The sequence below is a fragment of the Lemur catta genome, chromosome 17 (assembly GCF_020740605.2).
Source record: "Lemur catta isolate mLemCat1 chromosome 17, mLemCat1.pri, whole genome shotgun sequence".
NCBI classification, from domain to species: domain Eukaryota; kingdom Metazoa; phylum Chordata; class Mammalia; order Primates; family Lemuridae; genus Lemur; species Lemur catta.
Window position 1 is genome coordinate 2,225,121 of NC_059144.1, and position 24,655 is coordinate 2,249,775.

Below are 24,655 nucleotides of genomic sequence, written 5' to 3' on the forward strand. Positions count from 1 at the left end.
CTTTTAAAAAGTAGAGAAAGCATTTGATCATTTCAAAAGATGGAAAATGCATTTAAAACAAATGCATCACCCATTCATGAAAAACTCTCTTAGAAAACTAGAAATAGAATGGAGCTTCCTTAATTTGACTTTTTTTTAACTGCCAAATCCTACAGCAAACATCGTAAAACATAGAAACATTCCCTTTAAAATCAGGAACTAAAAGAAGTCTGCTATTGTTACTCCTATTCAGTCATAGCCAATAAAACAGACAAGAAAAATAAATGTTATGAGGATTACAAAGAAAAAAACATTTATCCAGACTGGACATGACTGTCTACACAGAAAACCCAAAATAATTCACAGATCAACAATTAGAATTACTGAAAGTTCAGCAAGTTTGGATACTACCCAGTACATGAAAAATACAGCGTTCCCGCGTTGTCCTCTGTCTCCGGCTCGGGCTGGTGAGGTGGTTTGAACGTGAACGGGAGGGACCGTCTCCCCCGGAGCGTGAGCACTCTAACAGATGTGGAAACCAGGCAGGAGCGTGAGCACTCTAACAGATGTGGAAACCAGGCAGGAGCGTGAGCACTCTAACAGATGTGGAAACCAGGCAGGAGCGTGAGCACTCTAACAGATGTGGAAACCAGGCAGGAGCGTGAGCACTCTAACAGATGTGGAAACCAGGGCCCGACCACCGTCTCAGTTGCACTGAGAGCACAGGGACTAATTAACCCTTTCTGTGACTTACAGGATGGAGAGAAGGCCCAAGGTGGGAACACCGGGTTCCCAGCAACTGTCTTTAGTTGGAGGCGAGTCCTTTTAAACTGAGATGGTCATTTAGTTCAAAATTGGGAAGTACATTCTGGTTCTTAGGAGGATCTCCGGGAAGAAACCACAGGATTTCAAGCAACTTATCTACTTTTATTTGGAGCACAGATTATCCATAAATTGCCTCTTGCACCAATAATTCCATTCTTTATTACAAAATGCAAGTAAAATAGAAAAATGGTAAAAACAAAAAAAACAATCTTATCACCAGATAAATTGGGGAAAATTTGGATTTAGAATGGAGGAGAAGGGAGTTTGGATCTCATAGGTAGACCGCTGTGTACTAACTTGGGAAGATGTCCGTGGTCCGTGGCTAATGCAAAAGTAACTTTTAGAATGACCCATGGAGCGTGATCTCTTCACCATAAGAACAAGCAAGTCCCGGCAGAAGTTTGCGTAAGCAAAGGGAGAAGCCACGGAGGAGCCCACCGAACCGTGATTCCGGGGGGCTGGGGAGAGGCAACGTGGCAACTGAGAAACATGTCCTGTGCTCTTTGTCACTTTCATAATGCAAATACTAGACTTTCCAAAGAGGGGGAGGTGAAAGAAAACCAAATAAAAGCCGTATCTGAAGGCTCCAGAATGCTCTCACAATGACGGCTGAGCCGCCGCACCGGGAGCCGTGCGGTGCTGGGCACAGCAGCCACAGAGACGTATGTCCCCCTCACAGGCCTGGTGGCCAGGCAGGAACGTGAACTTGCCCTTCTGTTAGTGTTAGAAACGAGGGAACGGGGGGCGCAAGGGGTGGGTTGGCCCCGACAGGGGAAGACGGGTTTTGAGCCACGCCTTGGCAGGACAATGATGCTAACAGCCAACACTTACAAGAAGCTTTTCTGCGTCCTGCGGGCTAGCGTCACTCTAACCATTTCATGTGCATTCTCTCCCTGGCTCCTACAACAACCCTCTGAGATGGCTATTTTATTATCATCATCCCCATTTTATAGATGAGGAAACTGAGGCCCAGGGAGATTAAGTTACTTGCCCAGGATCTCGCAGCTAGTCCCAGCAAAGCTGAGACCCAAACCAAGGCAGTCTGACTCAGAGCGTGTGCACCCCTACTCGCCCACCCTGCCTCTCTGCAGACAGGACTGTGGATGGCCCCGGGGGGGACACCCACTGCAGCCACAGGGAGAGGCCTGAGGACACCCCAGAGGCTGAAGCAGGTTGGGTTGGGCATGTCCCAGGAACAGTGCCTGGGTGGGAACACTGTGCACACCGAGGAGCTGGCCGGGCGACTTAAGCTTCACCCACAAGCACCCTGAGAGTATTACCGTTAAGCCCCTCACGCGGCGTCTCACATGGATCACGCACAGGGCCCCGGGTGAGCTGCTCACTCACACACCAGTGCTGGCTGCTGAGCCTGAGATATGAGGGTTGTTCAGCGGAACTGCTGGCGCTCTTTTGCCCACGGTGGCCAATCATGTCGGGCACACCTCTCCCATGGGCAGTCCCATGGGCCTCTCAGCAGATCTCCGTGCACCTGCTCCAGAAGGAGTCTGCCCACGTCTTGGAGGTGCCCTCCTCTAAGTCCCCCCAAAGTGAGTTTGGCATATGCCACCTGCCCATGTATTACATTCCATACCCCAAATACCACTCTCAGATTTGACGAAAATATAGTCAGCTGTCTATACACGATGTGATGACAGACAAATAGAAATGTAACTGCAGTTATATCTATTAATCATGGCTGCCAGAGCTGGTCTCTTTTATGTACCAAATTCCCCAGAGAGCAAGCACTGACCATTCAGGTGTCTCTTCCCTCCCTGCCCCCTTCCTTCCTTCTTCTCTTTCTCTCTTCCTTCCTTGTCATGTTTCTTGAACACCTACATTGTAGCCGCACCCAGCCTACCCAGGTACCAGCTGCTGCCATCACTTCAGGCTGGATGGTAGGTGGTCTCAACCTTCCAGCCCCCTTCCTACTAAATTCATCCAGTACAGTACTAAGGATCCCTCTGACAATAGCAGACAAGCCGCAGAACAGGCAGTATCCTCTGGGCAAGAGAACCCTCTTTGCCCACCCCTCTCCCAGCCACAGCCCACCCACCGTTTTCCCGGCAGAGGGAGCCTGGACCAACCTGTCTCAATTACACACCGAGAGCTTTCCTTCTGTGCATCAGTATCTCTAAACTGTTAATCCACAGGATTTTTTATCCTGCCCCTCAATATAAATATTCTTATTTACAAATAATATGCATGTACTACCAAATGAATTCACATTCTAACAGATACACACAAAATAGATGTGTTAAAAGTATCAGGTAAAATATAAGCAGAAGTTCAAATGTTTGCTTCCTGTAGCCCACCTGGCAGACCACAGCTTCAATAACCCAGCTCCCTGCAGCTCCCGCTGACTGGAGTTTCTGTTTCTGTATTTACAGGACACGTTCACATTACTGACTTCAACATAGCGACGGTGGTGGAAGGAGCAGAGCGGGCCTCCTCCATGGCTGGCACCAAGCCCTACATGGGTGAGTGCTCCAGGTCCCCTTGGTGTGCTCAGCCTGGTGCCTGAGAGTCGTCCCACTCCTGTTGCAGCTGCCACCCTCTCACACGCCCTCCTCCCGCCCCACACCGGGGTCCACCGGTTCCCAGTATGTGCCACGCTCCCGCGAAGCTCAGGCCTTTTCCAAACCGTCTCCCCTGCTGGGAACACGCCCCCTCCCTGGGTTTTGTAGAGGGCGCCTGCCCAGCCAGAAAGCCTCGGCTTAGGCTTGGGACGGGGCAAATAAGACAAGTATTTCCCCTTCCACTGAAGTCCAGTAGCGTTGCCAGAACGTAACGTGCGTTGGTCATTCTGGGTCTACGTTCTCAGTTACTCAGGGCTCTGTCAAGGTGTGTTTCAAACTGCTTTTTCATCAGGAATTTTGGTGGAAGTGTCATCATTTTCAGTACGCATTCTACTCTCCGGCTTTCCATTTCTTTGCTGAGGATGCCCATTTTCTGAACGTTGGACCTTCTGTGCCAAACCTCGACCTTTGTCACTTTCTCTCAAATCTTTATCACCTCTTCCTTCACTTCTTTAAAAATGTCCTTGTCGCTGCCTTTCTTTCCCTCAAGGCGTCAGCTGTTGTGCGCATTTGCTCTGTGTGTTTTCTAGTGAAGTCTTCATTTCTGAAGCAATTTTCTCTTTGTAATTCTTTCCTGAGCTCTCTAGCCTGATTTCTAAAATTTTTATCCCAAGTTATGTTGTTCTTTTACATCTTGTACAATGTTCTTAATGTCTTTATTCCTTATTAATTCTGAATTCCTGTATTGTTTATCAGTTTCTGTGCAAGAAACCAGGTCAAAGCTTAGTGGCCTAGAACAGTGACAGTGCTCTGGTTCCCACAGTTCTGTGGGTTGCTGGGGTGGTTCTTCCTTGGGCTGGGCCCCCGGACACAGCTGCTTCCAGCTGGCAGGCCAGCGGGGCTGGGCTCAGCTGGGACAGCTGGGTTGGACAGGCCTCTCTCTGCTTGGGCTTCCTTCACAAGGGGGCCACAGTGAGCCCCTAGTTTCACATGGTTTCTAGATGGGACAGCCAGTCCTCCATGCTTACCAAGACTCTGCCTGCATCACACTTCCTGATGTTCAGTCAGCCCAGGCAAGCCACACAGCCACCACGGGGGAGGGGACCACCCTGGGCACGGCCTCCAGAAGGCTCGATTCACAGGAGGCGGTTCAGGAAACAGCCCACCATGGTGTCTTCTAACTCTTGAAACAGTAGGTTACAGCTTCGATCTGTTTTATTGACACATCTTTCTGGTGTGTTTTCACCGTCATCGTGTTATTCTGCTCTTTATTCTATTTCTTGTAACACCTTTGTATGGAATTTGACTTTGATACGTTTACATTGCTCATTTTTATGTGAAATTTGTTTTCCTGAACTTTCAGAGGCCAGTGTGGGTCGGGGTAGCTCTCCTAACCAAGCAGACCTTTCTCCACTGCTGTTGTGGGGAAGCATGGAACTTGAAGGCAGATTGCTCTGTGAGGCTCCTGGTTCCGCTCTCCCTCGTCTGGGGGGCCCTGTCCTGCTCCCTTTTGGTTCTACTCCACATGGTTTTTTGGGGGGCTCTTTCCAGGCAGGAGCCGTGGCCCGATGGATGGAAGGGTTTTGACGTCCCAGCCTGCCCTGCCTCCTTCAGAGCTGGTCAGGGGCCTCTTGGCTCCCTGCGGCTGTGTCAGACAGAGGCCTCGCAGTTTCAGCACCTGTTCTCAAACTGGTCAGCTGTGCTTCCCGGTGAATAGCTGCCAGCTGTTTTGGAGATCTTTGTGCTCTGGTCCACAAGATGGTGCTTTGTTGCTTCTCTTGTTTCTTCCTGGATAGAAGTCACTGTTGCGGAGGTCTTGTCACTGGTATGTCTTTTTCCCCAATCACTTGCATTTGGAGGGGTGAGGGGACAACTTAGTTTTGTAGTAAAGGCATCCATGGGCTTTTGGTTTAGCTATCTATTTTCTCTGTTTTTCTGTGCAGATTTGTGGAGATTCAAATCTATGCCATCGTCTCCCCAGAATCCACTATTTATGGCATTAATTTTAACTTATTCAATGAATTAAATAAATGAGGCTTGGCAGTAAACACCTGTGAAGGTAAAAACACCAGACAAGCTGCTTTCGGTGGGGGTCTGGGTCAGGCACTGAGCTGAGTGCTCCCGTCCACAGCTTCAGTCACTGCCACAGACCGAGGGGGACACACTTCTGCACCTCCATTTAGAGTGAGGGGATCTGGGGCCTAGAGAGGTTGGGAGACTTGCTAAGTTGACGCTGTTGGTGACAGTCAGACCCAGGTCAGTGTGACTCCAAAAACCAAACCCTGAAGGACTTCTAACCTGGCCTCCGTGACAGGGATGACCCTTTAGCAAAAATATTAATACCAGCAGATACACATACAAGCGAGTCTATTCACTTGAAAACAGTCCCCTTGAGAGGCTGGAAAAAAAGTCCAATAAGGCTTTTTCTTTTTAACCTTTGTTAAATCCCTTTTCAGCAGCAGCCAGAGCTGGGGCGAGTCTGGCCAAGGTCCCGGCCGGGACGCAGGAGAGACGGAACGGGCGGGAGTCAGCGGCCGAGGGGACGGCCGTGGCCAGAGGAGGCGGTCGGGTCCCCCGGGGCTCTGGATGGCGCAGCAGCCTAGGTCACGTGGTGCTCGCCGTTGGGGCTCCAGCAAGGGCGCAGGTTCGTGGGTGGCGGAGGGTGACTCTGGACGTGAGGTGTCCCTGGGGCCTCACATCACCCAGGCGTTCCCCAGGCGCCTGGAGCGCGGCACAGACGGAGCGGCGCCCGCCGGACGACAGGGGGAGGAGCACCGCTTCCCACTTCCGGTGCCGGACGATGGGGGCAGGAGCACCGCTTCCCACTTCCGGTGAAGAAGCAGGGAGGGGCCGAGGGCCGCCCGGAGGGGCCCGCGGGAGCTTCCGGTGGAGCTTGCCCTGTGACCCTGTCAATCAGTCCCAGCTGCCTTTAGACTGTCCCCAAACCGCACTGACCTCAGGGAGTGCGGGTCCTGGGCCACCGGAGACACTCAAGGCGTTTTTCTGCCAGCCTTGCCCCGTCCGCCCTGTCCCTGGCGCCTGCCAGACTCGGCACGCGCTCCCGGCCCCGCGCCCGGCCCGCCGCCCCGCAGCTCCGTCCGGCTCCTCAAAGGCAGAGCAGCGGGGACCCCGCCGGCCGCTCCCCACGGCAGCCGCGCCTTCAAAAGGGACGAGACACCCGACACGGACGGGGACCCCACTGCATGCCTGTCTTCACATTTCATCCTCAGATGTGTGAGAGGTTTTGACGTCTCTTTTGTGTATGAGAAACCTGAGGCCCAGAGAGGTTAGTTAGGCTGCCCAGGGCCACACAGCTGGTGTGTGAAGGAGCCAGAATTTGAAGCCAAGTCTATTTGGGTCTGAAGTCCATGCTGTCACCACTGCGCCAAGCGGCCTTTCTGACCCTGAGCTCCTGTATCATGAAGCCGTATTGCTCAGACCAAGAAATCAGTCCCAGCTACACGTAACAGGCAGAGTTTCTGGCATCTTTCTAATTAGAGACGTTTCGGGCCTGAATTAATGAACAAATGTGCAGCAGAGATGTTTCCGCGCTGTAGAGGACACAGCCGAGTTTCCAAGTAGATGTAGTTTCATCCGTTACCTATTACTGTAAGGGAACCGTGCCAGGCATGGGAGTTCAGAGTGGAGGATGGGGTTAAGGGAGCTCTTTCGACAAAGTCAAACCCTGCAGTTCCCAGGGCTGTAAATTCCTAATGCCAAGTGGCAGGTTTGTTGATTTCATTCACTTGAGCTACTCAGTTCAAAGGTCCGATAGCAAGTTCCCAGAAGGTTCCAAACACGGATTCAGGGAATGGTCTGATGAGTAGGCTCCCAAAGGTGGCTCACAAAGGATGATCCTGGAAGATCATTTGCATAGAACTGAATTTTCATTAATTAAAAGAGCAGATGGAATTCACAATTGGAGAGAAAAAAATCTTTCTAAAATGTGCCAGATTAGAAGTCAGAAATGTTCCAGCAACCACCCCTGGCTTCAGAGTGTATTAATTTGAGGAGAAATGAAGAGCAGGGCGCTCATTCCGCAAACATTTTCAGGGCGTCTGGGAGCCGCAGGGCTCAGGGTTAGACACAGGGCTGCAGCGGCGAATGAAGTCCGCCTGTGCCCCAGGAGCCCAGCAGCTGGTGGGCAGACAGGCAGTGTATCTGGCCGTGTGTGGATCCCGCTGAGGTGGGGTAGTAGCCTAGCACCAGGAAGGGGCAGGTGCTGGCACAAAGAGAGGGAGATAAACTCTTGAACAGTTTTGAGACAGACTCCTGCAGAAGGGGGCAATCTAAGTTAGACTTCAAGGGTGTGCTCTGTTTGGTAACAATAGGGAGAGGACATTTAGGCAGAGGGAGCAGCGGAGCAGCCAGGGCAAACGCAGAGGAGTGAAACAGCATTGCGTGCGCGGACAACAGAGCAGTTCCCTTGGTTTATGGCTTATAGAACGAGAGGAGGTGGGGAGGGAGAAATGGGTCAGGCCAAGGCGTGGGGGTCTTGAGTGCCGTGGTGACAGCCTAGGGAACCAGAGGAAGGTTCAGTGCTGGAGACTGGTGATCGGACTCTGCGATCAGAGCCTCATGGGTGACCTTGGAGAGACAAATGGGTAGCAGGAAAGCATTAGGGGTCAGGCTCGCCAGCGACGGGTCCAGGTGACGTGTGGGCTTCCGTGTGGAGCAAGCTGGGTATCTTCCACGTAGTGGCTGCGTGGACTTGGGTGAATCTCGTTACCAGACATAATACACACAAAGTGCTCAGCAGGATGGACACTCCAGAAACACTGACTGCCAAACCGCCGGACCTCTCAGTTTCCTCATCCGACAAGTGGGATTCATGGTTGGTGCAGTATGCCTCAGTGGGTTGTCTGTGAGGATTTATCAAGTAGTATGAAGGCACATAGCATCGTGCTAAGCAGTAAATACCCAAAACTGGTAGATGATATGTTGTCATCATTGTTACTTTTATTAATTAGTGATTATTTGGTCTATGCTAAGCATTGGGACCCAAAAGCCAAATCTGACATTCCCCTGCCTTATGGAGCTCACAGAGAAGTGGGGGAAAGAGACCAAATTCTAATTCATTACAGGGCCTGGGCGGGCCGGGGGATGGTAGGTGCACCAGGCACATGAGGGGCTGGTGCACTGCCACCACCCGCCAGAGATCAGGGCTGTTCCCCAGGGATGCTGCAGTGAGCACGCAGGAGGTGACGAGGCCTCCGCATGACCCCATGCACTCCTCGCAGAAATGATAGGGGCTAAGGAAAGTGAAGTTTGCTGCCCACAAACGTCCCAGAGAGAGTGGTAGAGCCAGCATTCAGCCCCAGGGCAACGAAGCTGCACTGCCCCCGTTATCTTTTCTGAGAGCCATTCATTCATTCATTCGACAGAGATTTATTGAGCACCTTCTATGTTCTAGGTAGTGTTCTGCGAACTGAAATGCATCTGTGAATAAAACAGTATTCCTGCCCTCATTGCTTTGAGTGTTTGTGAGGAAGACAGTCACTAAAAATCACCAAACTGATAAATATGTAGTTTGAGATGCTTATTTTTGATGAATAACTTTTATACTTAAAATGTACTCTTTTAGTGTATAGTTCTATGAATTCAGACAAATACAGTCTTATAAACACCACCACACTAGAGATCTAGAACAGTTACTTCACCCCCCCAAAAAATTCCCTCCTTCCCAGTCCCTGGCAATCAGTGATGGATTTTTCTCCCCCTATGATTTTGCCTACCCCAAAGAGTCATATAAATGAAATCATATTGGATATAGCCTTTTGGGTTTTTTTTTATTTCAGCATATTATGGGGGTACAAAAGTTTAGGTTATGTATATTGCCCTTGCCCCCACCCCAAATCAGAGCTTCAAGCATGTCCATCCTCTAGACGGTGCAGATTGCACTCATTATGTATGTATACACACATCCCCTCCCCCACCCACATCTGCCCGACACCCGATCAATGTTATTCCTAATTGTGCTCTTAGGTGATGATCAGTGAAACCAATTTGATGGTGAGTACATGTGGTGCTTATTTTTCCATTCTTGGGTACTTCACTTAGTAGAATGGGTCCCAGCTCTACCCAGGAGAACATAAGAGATTCTATATCACCATTATTTCTTATAGCTGAGTAATACTCCATGGTATACATATACGACATTTTATTAATCCACTCATGTATTGATGGGCACTTGGGTTGTTTCCACATCTTTGCAATTCTGAATTGTGCTGCTATAAACATTCGGGTACAGATGTCATTTTTATAGAATGTCTTTTATTCATTTGGGTAGATGCCCAATAATGGGATTGCTGGATCAAATGGTAGGTCTACTTGTATCTGTTTAAAGTATCTCCATATTGTTTTCCACAGAGGTTGCACTAGTTTGCAGTCCCACCAGCAGTGTATGAGTGTCCCTGTCTCTCCGCATCCATGCCAACATTTATTGTTTTCGGACTTTTTGATAAAGGCCATTCTCACTGGAGTTAAGCAGTACCTCATTGAGGTTTTGATTTGCATTTCCCTGATGATTAGAGATGCTGAGCATTTTTTCATATGTTTGTTGGCCATTCTTCTGTCTTCTTTTGAAAAATTTCTATTCATGACCTTTGCCCACTTTTTGATAGGGTTGTTTGATTTTTTTCTTGCTTATTTTCCTGAATTCTAACTAGATTCTAGTTATCAGCCCTTTATTGGATGTGTAGCATGCGAAAATTTTTTCCCATTCTGTAGGTTGTCTGTTTGCTCTCGTGACAGTTACTTTGGCTCTACAGAAGGTTTTTAATTTAATCAGGTCCCATTTATTTATTTTTGTTGTTGCTGTGTTTGCCTTAGGGGTCTTCTTCATAAATTCTTTGCTTAGGCCAATGCCAATAAGAGTTTTTCCCACATTTTCTTCTAGAATTCTAATAGTTTCACACCTTAGCTTTAAGTCTGTTAACCACCGTGATTTGATTTTTGTGAGAGGTGAAAGGTGTGGGTCCTGTTTCAGTCTTCTACATGTGGGTATCCTGTTTTCCCAGCACCATTTATTGAATAAGGATTCTTTTCCTCAGTGTATGTTTTTGTCTACTTAGTCAAAGATTAGATGGCTATATGAGGATGGTTTTATATCTGGATTCTCAGTTCTGTTCCACTAGTCTGTGTCCCTGTTCTTGTGCCAATACCAAGCTGATTTAATAACCGCAGTATAGTTAGTATAGGTTAGTTTGGTAAACTGTAGTATAGTTTGAAGTATGGTAAATTAATACCTCCCATTTTGTTCTTATTGTCTAAAATTGCTTTTGCTAAATGGGGTCTTCTCTGGTTCCATACAAAGTGTAAAATTATTCTATATCTGTGAAAAATGCTGTTGGTAATTTAATAAGGATTGCATTAAATCCGTAGATCACTTTGGGTAGTACAGATATTTTAACAATGTTGATTCTTCCGATCCACGAGCATGGTATGGTTTTCCACCTGTTTACGTGCTCTGGGATTTCCTTCTTCAGTGTTTCATAGTTCTCCTTGTAGAGGTCTTTTACCTCCTTAGTTCAGTATATTCCTAGGTACTTTATTTTCTTCGTTTCTATTGTGAAGGGCATTGAATCTTTGATTTGGTTTTCAGTTTGACTGTTATTGGCATATATGAATGCCTCTGATTTGTGTGTATTGATTTTGTATTCTGAGACTTTACTGAATTCATTTGTCAATTCCAGGAGTCTCTTGGTTGAATCGTTGGGGTTTTCTAGATATAATATCATATCATCAGCAAAGAGTGAGAATTTGATCTCTTCTGTCCCCATTTGGACACCCTTGATTCTGCTATTTTGCCTGATTGCTCTCACAAGGACTTCCAGCACTATGTTGAATAGCAGTGGGGACAATGGACAACCTTGTCTGGTTCCAGTTATAAGTGGGAATGCTTTCAATTTTTCCCCATTGAGTATGATGTTGGCTGTGGGTTTGTCATGTATGGCTTGTACCATTTTTAGGTAGGCCCAGTCTATGCCTATTTTGTTAAGCATTCTTATCATAAAAGGGTGTTGAATTTTTGTCAAATGCTTTTTCTGCGTCTATGGAGAGGATCATATGGTCTTTGTTTTTGCTTCTATTTATGTAGTGAATTACATTTATAGATTTGCATATGTTGAACCATCCCTGCATCTCTGGGATAAAGCCCACTTGGTCGTGATGGATTGTTTTCTTCATAAGCACCTGGATTCGATTTGCTAGGATTTTATTGAGAATTTTTGCATCTATATTCATAAGGGATATTGGTCTGTAGCTTTCTTTTATTGTTGCGTCCTTTCTGGTTTTGGTATCAGGGTTATGTTGGCTTCATAAAATGTGTTGGGGAGGATTCCGTTCTTCTCAATGTTGTGGAATAACTTTTATAGGATAGGCATCAGTTCTTCTTTCTGGGTGTGGTAAAATTCAGGTGTGAAACCATCTGGTCCGGGGCTTTTCTTTTTGGGAAGGTTTTTATTGCTGTTTCGATTTCAGTTCTTGATATTGTTCTGTTCAGGAATTCTATTTCTTCCTGGTTGAGCCTAAGGAGGCTGTGTGTTTCTAAAAATTTGTCCATTTCCTCCACATTTTCCAGTTTGTGTGCATAAAGGTTTTTGTAGAATTCATAGCTGATAGCTTGTATCTCCATGGCATGAGTTGTAATTTCTCCTTTCATGTTCCTGATGGAGCTTATTAGAGATTTTTCTTTTCTGCTCTTAGTCTAGCCAAAGGTGTGTCGATTTTGTTTATCTTTTCAAAGAACCATTTTTTTTTATTAATCTCCTGTATAGTTTTCCTATTGTCCATTTTATTTAGTTCTGATTTGATCTTATTAATTTCACTCCTTCTGCTGGGTTTGGGGTCCGTCTGTTCTTCTTTCTCCAGCTCTTTGAGTCTGTTCATTAGGTTGTCTATTTGTAAATTTTCTGTCTTTTGGATATAGGTATTTATGGAACTAAACTTTCCTCTTAGGACTGCTTAAGCTGTGTCCCACAGATTTTGATACCTTGTGTCTCCATTGTCATTTAGCTCAAAGAATCTTTTGATTTCTGTCTTGATTTCCTCATTTATAAAATAATCATTCAGGAGAAGCTTGTTTAGCTTCCACGACTTTGAGTAGAAATGAAAATTTCTGTTAGGGTTGATTTCTACTTTTATTCCACTGTGATCTGAAAAGATGCATGGTATAATTTCTATTTTTGTTTAATTTTTTAAGACATGCTTTGTGTCCTAGGATATGGTCAATGTTAAAGAATGTCCCATGAGCTGGTGAGAAGAACATATATTCAGTGGATTTTGGATAGAATGTCCTGTAAATGTCAGTCAGGCCCATTTGTTCTAGTGTTAAGTTTAAGTCCATTATTTCTTTGTTTATTTTCTGTTTGGAGGATCTGTCCTGTGCTGTCAGCAGGGTGTTGAAGTCTCCAGCTATTATGGTGTTGCTGTCTATCATTTGATTTAGATCAAGTAGGGTTTGCTTTATGAATCTGGGTGCACCTAAGTTGGGTGCATACACATTAAGTGTAATTATGTCTTCTTGTTGAACTGTACCCTTCACCATTAAATAGTGACCATCTTTGTCTTTCATTACTTTTGTTGACTTAAAAACTAAGTTATCTGAAATTAAAACTGCCACACCAGCCTTCTTTTGGCTTCCATTGCTTGAAATATCGATTTCCACCCCTTTTATTTTCAGTATAAATGCATCCTTGCAAGTTAGATGAGTTTCCTGGAGACAGCAGATACTTGGCTTGTATTATTTTATACATTGGGGCAGCATATGTTTCTTGAGTGAGGAGTTGAAGCCATTCACATTTATTGAGAGAACTGATAGGTGGGGCAGATTTCTGTTCATCCTGTTGGGTAGAACTTCATTGCTATGTTTTCTGTCTTGAGCCATTGTGGTATCTGGCCTTTGATCTTTAGCTTTTGAGTAGTTTTACATTTGTGAGTGTTTCTTGTGCTGGTCCATGTGCAACTCTGTTTTGAGTATTTCTTGGAGGGCTGGTCTTGTCTTGGTGAATTCCCTCAGTCTTTGTTTATCTGAGAATGTCTTAATTTCTCCTTTGTATACAAAACTTAGCTTTGCAGGGTACAATATTCTAGGCTGGGCATTATTCTGTTTCAGAAAAGTGAGAATGGGGCACCAGTCTCTTCTTGCTTGTGAGCTTTCAGTTGAGAAATCTGGCATTATTTGGATGGGCTTTCCGTTCTTTGTTACTTGTTTCTTTTACCTTACAGCTCAAAGAATGGCCTCTTTAGTGCAGTCTGATGACTGCATAATGTGGTGTCTTCCTATTTGCAATGAGTCTCCCAGGGGTTCTTTGAGCTTCTTGTACCTGTATATCCAGATTTTTAGCAAGGCTTGGGAAATTTTCCTCAATTATATCTTCAAATAGCTTATCCAACACTTGTGTATTGTCTTCTTCACCTTCAGGAATGCCCATAACACTCAAGTTAGGCTTCTTCACATAATCCCACATTTCCTGCAGACTCTGGTCTTTTCTCTTATTTCTTTGATCTATCTCTGTGACTGACTTATTCTATTGGAAGGTGTTATCTTCGATCTCTGAGATTCTCTCTTCTGTTTGATCTACCCTGCTCTTGAGGCTTTCCACTGTGTTTTGTAATTCCCTGAATAAATTCTTCATTTCCAGGAGTTCAGTTTGATTTTCTTTAATATTTTGATTTCTTTAGTGAATTTTTTTTCCAAGTCCTGGATTTTTTGTGTGTGTGTGTGGTTTCCTTGTATTTGTTATCCATTTTTTCTTGCATACCATTGAGTTTTCTTACAATCCATGTTTGAAATTCTTTTTCTGTCATTTTAGTGTTCTGAATTTGGTTGATGTCCATTGCTAGAGAGCTGGTGTTCCCATTTGGGGGTGTGCTTTCCATTTGATTCTTCATACTTCCAGAGTTCTTTCACTGATTCCTTCCCATCTGGATCAGCTGTTGCTTCTTACCTTTAGATTTTCATATAGATAATGACATACCCTGTTTAGTCTCTGAGCCAGTAGGTGGTGTTGGTGGGGGAGATTCGACCACACCCTGTATGATGAGTCAGTAGATGCAGTAAAAGGGTGTGCAGAATGACCTGCCTGTCAGTAGGTGGAGCTTGCTGGAAGAAGCAGGCTGTCTTGTTGTTTTTGGGTCCTGTAACCAGCTCTTATTCCTCTGGAGGGGCATTCTAGTGCCTCAGGTGGGGGGTGTGGCCCTGGGACTTCTAGGTGTGTCCTATTTTCCACTTCAGTGGGGGCAGGTGGGGGAGTGAGCCTGGGCAGAGCTGGGTTGGGCGAGCCTGCCCTCAAGCTCCACAAATGCTGTTAGCAGGGGGTCAAAGGTCTGTTCTCTGCTTCTAGGCAAAGCTGCCAGGGAGGAGCTGAAATGGCCCCACTAGGCCAAAAAGTCTGCATGTGGGGGTGGGGCTGTCTGAGACCTGTAGTCTGGAGCACCCTCCTTTCCACCCTCCCCTATTCTGCAGTTTCTCCCAGGCCTCTGCCAGCATGTAGGACCTCAAGCCAGTGGATCTTCCATGGCTGTCATGCAGGCCAAGAGGTTCCTTGCCCAGGATCGCAGCCTGGGCTGGGCACATGGCTTCCCTGTAGGAGGAGGATTTCCCCTCAGGCACGCTGATCTGCCCCTGAAGGCACACACACTCAGTAGGGTCGTTCACAAATATCCCTTCTGTGCCCCAGGGCAACGCAATTGAGACCTGGGTGTACAGGATCTGGTCCACAGGCCTGTCCCCTGGGCCCTGGAGATCAATCCCTGACCCTTCCAGGGAGAGGAGTGCCGGTCTCAAGTCACCTACGGGGTGCCCAAGCTGGATTGATGTCTCTCTGCCTCGGGATTTACCCCGCTCTCCTGGAGTCACCAGGCAAGGATCACCTGGGAGGGCGGGTGGGTAGGAAGCTCACAATCTGAGTACCCCTCAGTCTGCTGTAGGTCCCCAAAAGGAAAGGTCACGTTCCCTGCAGATGCCTCCAGGTGGTGGCTAAATTGTCTCTCTTGGCAGCGGCCGGTAGGGAAGGGGAGGGGAGAATGAAACAATATGGTACCTGCCGATCAGCTCGCGTCTGTGGACCAGGAGGTGCCATGAGGGAGCCGGGAGCCGGGTGCGCTGTCCACAAGAGGCTCACGGCTCACTGGCAGTGGCCGTCTCTGGGCTGGAGTGGGCAGGTCTCTCCGCTCAGGAGCCCACCCGCAGTCCAAAACGCAAGGGAGGGGAAATGTAGCTGCTCCACCTCCCTTGTTGCTGGTCTCCAAGCCTCTCGGGGGCCTTTGTCCTTCCAGTTCTCCTCCGCAACTTCTTCGTGTGGAGTCTCCTGTAGTTTCAGGCACTTTCCCTTCCGACCCTCGTCTGATCTATGTTTGTCTGCCTGTTTATTTTTTTTCACTTTCTTCTAAAATCTGTCTTTCTTGCAGAGACTCTGGCTGGTGGTTTTTCTCATCCGCCATCTTGCCCCTCCCACCATGTCTGTTGGATATAGCCTTTTGAATCTGACTTTGTTTTTTGAGACAGAGTCTCACTTTGTTGCCCGGGCTAGAGTGAGTGCCGTGGCATCACCCTAGCTCACAGCAACCTCAAACTCCTGGGCTCAAGTGATCCTCCTGCCTCAGCCTCCCTGGTAGCTGGGACTACAGGCACCACGCCTGGCTAATTTTTTCTATTTTTAGTTGCCTGGCTAATTTTTTTCTATTTTTAGTAGAGACTTTTGAAAGTTTTCATGAAGAATGACATTCTAACTAGCGGACAGAGTTAGAATCAGTGCATTTTACACAGTCACTGTGGGAAACCCTGGATGAACTTCCAAATAGCATCTGATGCTGTTAGAAAAGTTCATTTATATAGTATCATTCTCTTGAGGGATTCCAAATTTTAGCTAAAATGTTACCATCTTTTATAGCAGCCCTATTTTTTCCCCATTTCATTCCCAAGGTAAGCCAATATTCACAGCCCTATCTATTCTTGAAAGCCCCTGGCTTTCTTTAGATTTCAAGCTAGTCAGATTCAAGAAAAGTTACGATTTTATAGATTGTCTAGCTTTTTCTTATTGCTAGACTAGGTGTGACACTCCAATTCCTACATTTTAAATAGAGCAGAATTGTTTGAAATATTTATAAGAATCATGACGGGAAAGAGAGATAACGATGGGGCAGATGAATTAGATTGGAGGGTTCAAATTAACTTTCCACCTGGGTCCTAAAGGATGAGTAGGCATTGCTCAGCAAAAAGGGAAGGAAAAGCATTGCTGGGAGATGGAACTGCAATTGCCAAGGCCCTGAGGCAAAACGGAGCTTGGCCCATAGAAAGAACCAAATGAAAACTAGTGTGACCTGAGCAAAGTCTTTTTAAAAAAAATTTACTAGTCGAATCTTACACATTGAGCATGAAGCAGGTTTCTGGTACTGCCCCGTGATCTGTTTCTGCTCTCATCAGAGCTTCCCTGTTTGCTCAGTAGCCAGATAAACTTCCTCTGCTCTCCCTCTTCCGGTGCAGGCCTATGAAATCCTGACAGGGCCAAGGGCCGAGCAGTTTCTTACATACGGTAGTGAAATGAGTTTTCCGTTGCTATTAATGCTACTGGCATCCCTTCAAAACTAGAAAATATCAGACTGATGCGGTGGCTTCATGTTATCTCAAACAATACCGAAGCATGTGGCACCGGGGTTCATCTGGCCAAGAGCCAAGGAAATATAAATTACCCCCAAGAGATCCAGAGAGTCCGGACGAGCTTGCTGCTCGTCTCTGCTTCCCACAGCCTTGTCCGGAGGATTATGACGGAGCTTTCGAACCATCTGGGGGCCGTGCACAACACGGACCTTGGCTTCCGCTCATGCGTGCATGTCATTGCCTGTTCCATAATGAATTGATCTCGTAAAAACTAGCGCACATCTGTTGAGAACTTGCTTTGTGTCTGTCCCTGAACTAAATACAACACATATGTTATCACATATGTGATGTAGGAGTTATTATTACTCCACAGAATATGAGACTTACCCAGAGGTTAAATGCTTGCCCGATGACAAATAACCAGTGGAGTAACTATTGAGACGTGAAGGCAGGACTCTGTGACTTCAACTTCTTTGCCACTGTGAGCACCTACTTCCAGACCAGCCCCATGCTAATCCCTGAGGACCTGAGGCTGGCTTAGTCCCTGCCTGCAGAGAGTCACCACCCAGTGAGGAAGGTGGGCATGTATACTATGAATTATTCATAAAATACAGCATGCTAAAGCAGTGCTGCAAGGGAGGAATGAGCAAGGGTTTGGTGAGAATTCAGAGTGTAGATCAATGTGCTTGGCAAGGACAGGATGAAAGAGTGAAACAGGAATAGCAAGGGACTTGATGAACAGTCTACGGAGGACTGAAATTCGGTCTGAGTCTTGAAGTATGAATAGGAGTTCATGAGTATGAAAAACAGGGTAAAGGTTACTAGGCAAGTGATAGAAGATTAAAAATAGAGTGTGTCCTATTTGAAGCTGTTACATGAGTGCAATGAGGACAGTGGCTTAATATGAAGCTATGAGGGCAATTGGGGTGAGTTTTTAGGAAGTTTTTATGCTAAGGAGTTTGAACTTTATTCTACAGTAAATAGGAAAACTTGGAATGATTTTAAGCAAGTGATTTAAACGTGAATAATAACACAATGATATGAGTGCATTTATCGAGCACTTACTATATACTCAATAAAAATATACACACAACTCCATTTTCTCTTCACGGTGACATTATGTAGCAGCTATTGTTATTTCTTTTATGGATGAGGAAACTGAGGCACAAATAAAAGGCTAAGCGGCTCACCCCAGCCCTTGTGCCACTAAGCGTTGGCACTGGGGTTCAGCCACAGGCTGGGCAGTTGCCGCCTCTACATGTCGACGTTCCATCGATCAGGCTGACCTAGGAAGGTCCAACAAGGCAGGTGGAGGTGGGGTTAAAGAAACCAGGCTGGAGGCAGGCAGGTGGGGGAAGGGATCTGGCCCGAGACCAGACAGAGATGAAAAAGGGCCAGAGTAGAGCACAGAGAGGAAGTTTCTGGAAAGGAAAAATGATGAGTCTTGGGGACCAATGGAATGATCAGAAACAAAGGCTGAAAGAGGGATACAGTCCAAGATGCCTCCCAGGTTTCTAACTGTGCAACTGAGCAAACCATTGGCTGCGACTGAGAACCCAGGAGAAGGGGCCATCTGAAAGGCAAGAGTTGGATTTGGACAGGCTGCGTAGTGCCCGTGGGACCTTTAGGTAGAGATGTCCAGGTGCACAGGTCTGACCGTCGTGCAGCAGGGATGTGCAAGCTGGAGACGAGGTATTGCCTTGAAGAAAGCGTCAGTGAGCAGGAGACCTGGGTTCTAGTCCCGGCTGGCCAGACATCATTTAACCCCTCCACGAGGACTTGGCTTCCTTATCTATGAAATTTGGGAAAGAAGGAATTTCCCCTGAAGGTTCCCTCCAGGCTGAAATGTGGGCATTCTCTGTTCCCAGCCAAGAAGGGAGCCCTTACCTGTAGAAACAAATCCTGGACGCCTGCCAGCTCCTGGACTGGATGCTGAATAGCATCTCACGCTCCACTGAAGCTATCGAAGCCTCAGCAACAGTCATGGAGCTAAAGCAGCAAGCTCATAATTACAACTTGGGGGGTTATTGTATGTTTTTCATATTTTTAGTCTAATAAGGAAGTAAACTCTGTGTGGTTAGTGTAGGGGGCAAATCCCACCAAAAGCACATTTACGTTTCTGATGGAAAGAAAGGCAATCTCTCTCATGTGATGCCCCATGTTCTTGCCTTTCTGGAAGGCCAATTATGTGATGCCCTGTTGCTCTTTGGAATCAAAACCCACTTTCTGTTTCAAACCTGCATAGGCAGAAGTGCTCAGCTGCCTGCAGAGATGGCTAGCGGGAGGCGGGGCTGATCTTGCTGCGCCACTGGGCCACGCTGGGGGCAGCGAGGGTTCCGTGGTGCCTGGTGTCCACCCAGCGGATTCACAGGCCCACGAGAACCCCCAGAGCGGCAGCATGCAGCCGGCACTGCGACAGCCCTCGGCAGGCAGCAGGGAGGAAAACAGGCACCGTCAGGGAATGTGATTCAAGAGCCAGTTTCCATGGGATTTTAAATCATTTTTATTTATCATTTATATGCATGTTAATGGTGAATCCACTTTTTTTTTCTTTTGGGTTATGTTGAAACCCTCATCTCCTCAAACATGAAGTTCCTGGATCTTCACTCTTGATTTGGTTTCCAATTAAATTAGTAGACTTAACACATTGACCACGGAGAGATTTTGGAATATAAAACATAGTTTATTTTATGTGTGTGTATATATACTATGATGTATGATTTTTATTTTCGGCACATACATAAAGATAGCAGAATTTGATGGAAACTGTGTGGACTTTAAAGGAGACAGAGCCAGGTTCTGATCGTCACTCCGGTTGGCTCTGGAGAATGGAGCAGGCCTGGGCTGCAGTAAGGTTGTGAGCCTCGGTGGCCGTGTGCCCCTGGGCGTGGCACGTACTCTCCCCAAGCCCCTCTCCTGAAATGGAGGCCGTAATAGCACTCACCTTGAAACGATGCAGTGCAGGTGGCCCTCGGCACAGTGCCTGGCGTCTGGCAGTAATCCGTCAACGCTAGCTTTTCTCAGGAGTGAAGGACATTCGTAGAGAATCCTGAAGAACTGCTGGCGCATTGCTGATGCCCAGTAAATGGCCGCATTAATGATGTAGCTATTGGTGTTGCCAATAAGGATGCTGCTCATAATCATAATGGAGCAGTTCTACTGATGAAGTCGTGAGAAAGGTGCTCTGGTCTAGGCTCTTGCACGCACTGTCTCATGGCCCTGAATGTGTCCCTTAGCCTCCGTGGGCCGCAGTCTCTTCCTCTGTGGCCCCGCGTGCTTCAAGGACAGAAGGGGTGACATATGCCAGAATGTTTGTGCTCGATGAAGCCCCACACAAATGCTATGTACATGATGGTGATGGCTACAGGTGGCATTTCCAACAGCTGACAAAATAAATCTTGGGCTGTTAGTTCCCCCACCAGGGATTAGAAGAGGTTTTAGTTTTTTCTTTTTTTCTGGGAGGCCTTGCAGCATTTCATTCAACCATAACCCAAGCAGGTGCACCCAGACCTTGAACTCTGGACAACCTGTCTGGACATCTCCGTAGCCTACTCTGATTATCTGCTCAGTTTGTCACTTGCTGCCCTAGCAAGCCAGGACTCTCCCCTTCTGGCTGCCTTCATCACACTGAGCCACAGGAATCCGTCTTGGCCTCAGCAGTGTTGGCCCAGAGCAACTGGGCTCTTCCTTGGTGAGAATCGGGAGAGGCTGGCTCAGATTCCATAACTCAGAAGATGAGTTAATACTGTTAAGCTCTTAACACAAGACTTGGCACATAGCAGATTCTTCTTAAGGGTTAGCTATTTTTATTAGCAGCTTAGAACAGTGCTTGATATATAGCAAGGGCCATACGCATGTTTGCTATTTTTATTATTAATATGATCATTCATTCATTTAGTCAATCAACAAACTTTTCTTACAGGTCTTCTTGGTACTAGGCAAGGCATGAGGCACCAAGGAGAACACGACAGTCCCTTCCCTCGAGGTGCTTGGAGTCTAGAGAGAAAAGGCAGACACATAAGCAAAACCGCAGCAGGAGAGGAAGAGAGGGTGTGGGTGGAGAGGTAGCCCCGAATCTAGCCTGGAGAGGAGGGTGTGTAAGGAAACAATAACAGCAGAGAGAGATTCTGAGGAGTAAATGGCTCACGGCAGGTCCCTGGAGCAGGTAACCTGGAGCTGCATCTTTTGTGAGACAGCCTGGGGAATGAGGAGAGAGGGACAGATACAGAGCGTGTCAGGAGCAGAACAGATGCAGCATGAGCAAGCGGGACCAGGGGTGGCCGTGGGCAAGTGCAGAGGCACAGGGCAGCTTGGGAGGCCGCCCGGCAGGTGCTGGAGGGGCCTGAGTGCTGGGCCACAGAATTCAGACTCACCCTCTAGGCAGACGGGTCCCCAGCCCTGGTGCCCTGTAGCATTCCACCAAAAACGACACAGAGAAAAGATTTCAGGATCAAGTCAATACATTTCCAAGCCATGCCTGCTGCCGAGTCAGGCTCCTTGGAGAGTCCCAGGAGGGCATTAGCACACAAAAGGCCCTGAGAAGTCCTGGAGGGAAGAATAGAGTGGTTAGCCTCATCACTCCTCAGGCCTGGTGGATCTCCAAATCCTTTCTTCTCCTGCACCTGTCAGCCTGGCACTGGGCCAGTGCATTGCAAGGAGCAGTGTGTGAAACAGCCATCACGCTGGGAAGGTCTGTAGCAGGGAATGCCACAGCCTGAGCGTGGGAAGGCCGATGCTCCCCTCAGCAAGGAGGACAGATCGGAGAAAGAGGCGCTGGGACCTGAGGCTGGGTTGGGAGCCCACCGCAGGGGACGTGGAGCAGAGCACAGGCGTCGCACCGGCAGTGTGCCCACAAAGAGGAAGGGTGGGTAGAAGTGCTGTCAGGCGGCAGAATTATCGAGGACTGACAGGTGACTATCACTGTGACCTGGGAGTCAGGACCAAGAGTTCCAGTCTTAACCCCAGAGTCAGTACGTGGGTGGCCAAGGAAAGCCACTCTTCCTCCTTGAGCCTGGTGGCCGGCTCTAACAAGGAGGGGATGACAGGGCTCCTGAGGGAGCTCGCACCTCTGCCACGCTGACATCCCGAGACGCCGTGAGCTGTTTCTTCCTCTGAGTCGGACACCAAGGAGCTGGCCTAGCCCTACAGCATCGGGGTGAGAGAGCCAATTGGCACACATTGATCAAGTGCCTTCTGTGTACTTGCCTGAGCACCAGGCCCTGGGAGGGAAGGACAGAGGGCACCGATCACCTGGTATAGGAGAAAGGACCTTGGGGTCAGCAAACTGAGCTGCCAATCCCAGCGCTGTGGTGCCGGCTGGGCGAGTTCCTTAGCCCTTGTGTTCATGTCTTGCGGCTGCAAAACAAATTACTGCAAACTGGGTGGCTTGAAATGACAGAAGTTCATTTTCTCACAATTGTGGAGGCTCAAGTCCAATATCGAGGTGTCGGCGGGGCCACACTCCCTCGAAGGGCTGTGAGAGAGGATCCTTCCTGCCTCTCCCGGCTTCTGGCAGCCCCCAGCCTTCCTTGGCTTGTGGCTGCATCACTGCGGTCTGCCTGCGTCTGCACATGGCGTCTCCTCTGCCTCAGACCTTCCTCCTTTTTCTTATAAATACATCAGTCACTGGGTTTAGGACCCAGTCTAAATCCAGGATGATTTTATCTTGAGATTCTTAACTTGATTACATCTGTCAAGACCCATTTCCAAATAGGGCCCCATTCACAGCACCAGGGCTTAAGACTTAGACAAATCTTTGATGGGGTTTCATGATTCAGCCCCCCACACCCCTTCAAGACTCTGCTTCCTCATCTGTAAAATGCGCGTCGTCATAGCACTTATCTCTGTATGTGGCTGGGAGGATTAAAGAGGAAATACGCGTCAGATCCTTAACACAGCCCCTGACAGATGGCGGCTGCTGTTGCTCGTCCCCCGTGTGAAAGGACGTCATGAGGTGTGCGGCTCCAGCTCCAAACCTGTGCGGGTCTCACAAGTCCAAGCACTGCAATTCTGAGCCACCAAAGCTGTCACTGTGGTGGCATAGGGACTGCGACATAAACGTTGTCTATGTTCTGTCAGCCCCAAGTGGGTGGGGGAGGAGGGAATGTCACCTTCTCTAGGACTGCAGACATTTGCCACTTGATCGGTCACAACAGCAAGGAGAGCAGCAAGTCACTCAGCTGCTGCTTCTCCCCTGAGTTCCAAATGGGGTCTGGGCTGCTCGGCCTGACGAGGGTTTATGGGGAACCCTCTGCACACACAGCCACTCCTGCCGTCGTGGGTGTGTCCCGCACCGTAGGGCCCGTGGACAAACACGGCGTGACTTGTCTCCCAGAACCCTTGGGACAGAGGGAAGCAGGCCAGGCGCACAGTCTGTGGCATAAGGAATGAAATCCCTATAGGTTCAAGCTCAGCTCTGGGCCCGGAGGTGGGATTGGGAACAGCCTGGCTCAGCGCCCAGCACATACCAGGAAATCGGTGAACGTGCCCACCAGACGCTTAATGCACAAGTGTGAGCACCCACGTTGGGGTCGGGTTGATCTAGGACAGATAGGAAGGGGGAGACAAAAAGATGCTGAAAATACAAAACCCACGAGGTTCAGAGATGACAGTTCACGAGGCTGAGGAGGATGGAGTTGAGGACGGTCCCCAGGTTACTGGTTTGGACGACTAGGGGCATGGCGGGGTGGCTACATGTGACTGAGCAAGAGGAGGTTGAGGGACAACTGGACTCCTGCTAACAAGGCCTAATGTTCGGGCACTTGCTGTGGCAGCGCCGCCTGCAAAGCCCTTGCTGCGTGTTCCCTCACTGACAGCCCTGCATGTAAACGGGGTTGTGTCACAGTCTACAAAACTGAGGCAAAGTAAGTGGCGTGTTACCAGCAAGTGACCCCAACTTCACTGGCAGTCTTCCTGGTCCCCGACATACCAAGGCGGTTCCTTCGTGAGGGCCAAAAACCGTAGGGGACAGTTCCTCAAATCCTAGTTGCGTCTTGCCCCAGTGTGGCGCTGAGTATGTTTTTATACTAAAAGCAACACTGATACAAACCTTATTTCAAACAGGAATTCAGCTGATGTGTAAGGTGTGTCACAGTGTTGCACTTCCTGGCTGTGTGACCTCCTTCACATAGCTGGCCCTCTCTGGACCCCCCCCCCATCTGTAACTGTGTCGTATGACACCATGTCCCCCAGAGGCTGCTGTGAAGAGGAAAGGAGAGCCCGGGGTGCAAGTGCAGAGTGAAATGCGATCCCCGCAGAGTGTTGCTAGAGAGTGGCGGGAACGTGGCCTCTGGGCGGATCCTCGTGTGGAGCTGCAGACTCAGCAGCCCAAGCCGAGTGTCTCCTCTCCTGCCCGGTCGGCCCTCCCCGCCTCACGCTGAGTGAATGACAGTTTGCAAATTGGATCGAGACAGCTTATGATCACAGCATGTTGCGGCTCCCGAGACAGATCTGGGCTGCTCTGACAGCTGTAAAATGGAATTATGCCTGCAGATTAATTTGCTAGAAAATAATCAACATTTCACACAATTTTCCTGGAAGCCAATGTGAACAACTGGACCTTGCGCTGCACTCCTGGCCTAGTGAGGTGGGGGCGAGGCCATGAGGTCAACCCAGCGCTCAGTCCCTCAGAGAGCGGGCAGGGCCGGGGCCCCCAGGACAAGTGCAGGACTCTGGAGAACGCGGGTCCACCGTCCTCAGGCCTCCATCCTTCACATTTTTTTCTACTAAGGTAAAA

At 48.2% G+C, this 24,655-nt stretch overlaps 1 protein-coding gene across 1 annotated transcript in view; it reads left to right on the top strand.

The window, feature by feature from the left end:
• Window positions 1–24,655, top strand: part of STK32B (serine/threonine kinase 32B) — a 317,848-nt gene that overhangs the window by 276,101 nt on the left and 17,092 nt on the right. The window contains exon 6 of the mRNA XM_045528351.1: window positions 3,192–3,281. Within this exon, the coding sequence (XP_045384307.1) occupies window positions 3,192–3,281 (90 nt within the window). The remainder of the gene's footprint in view (window positions 1–3,191; window positions 3,282–24,655) is intronic.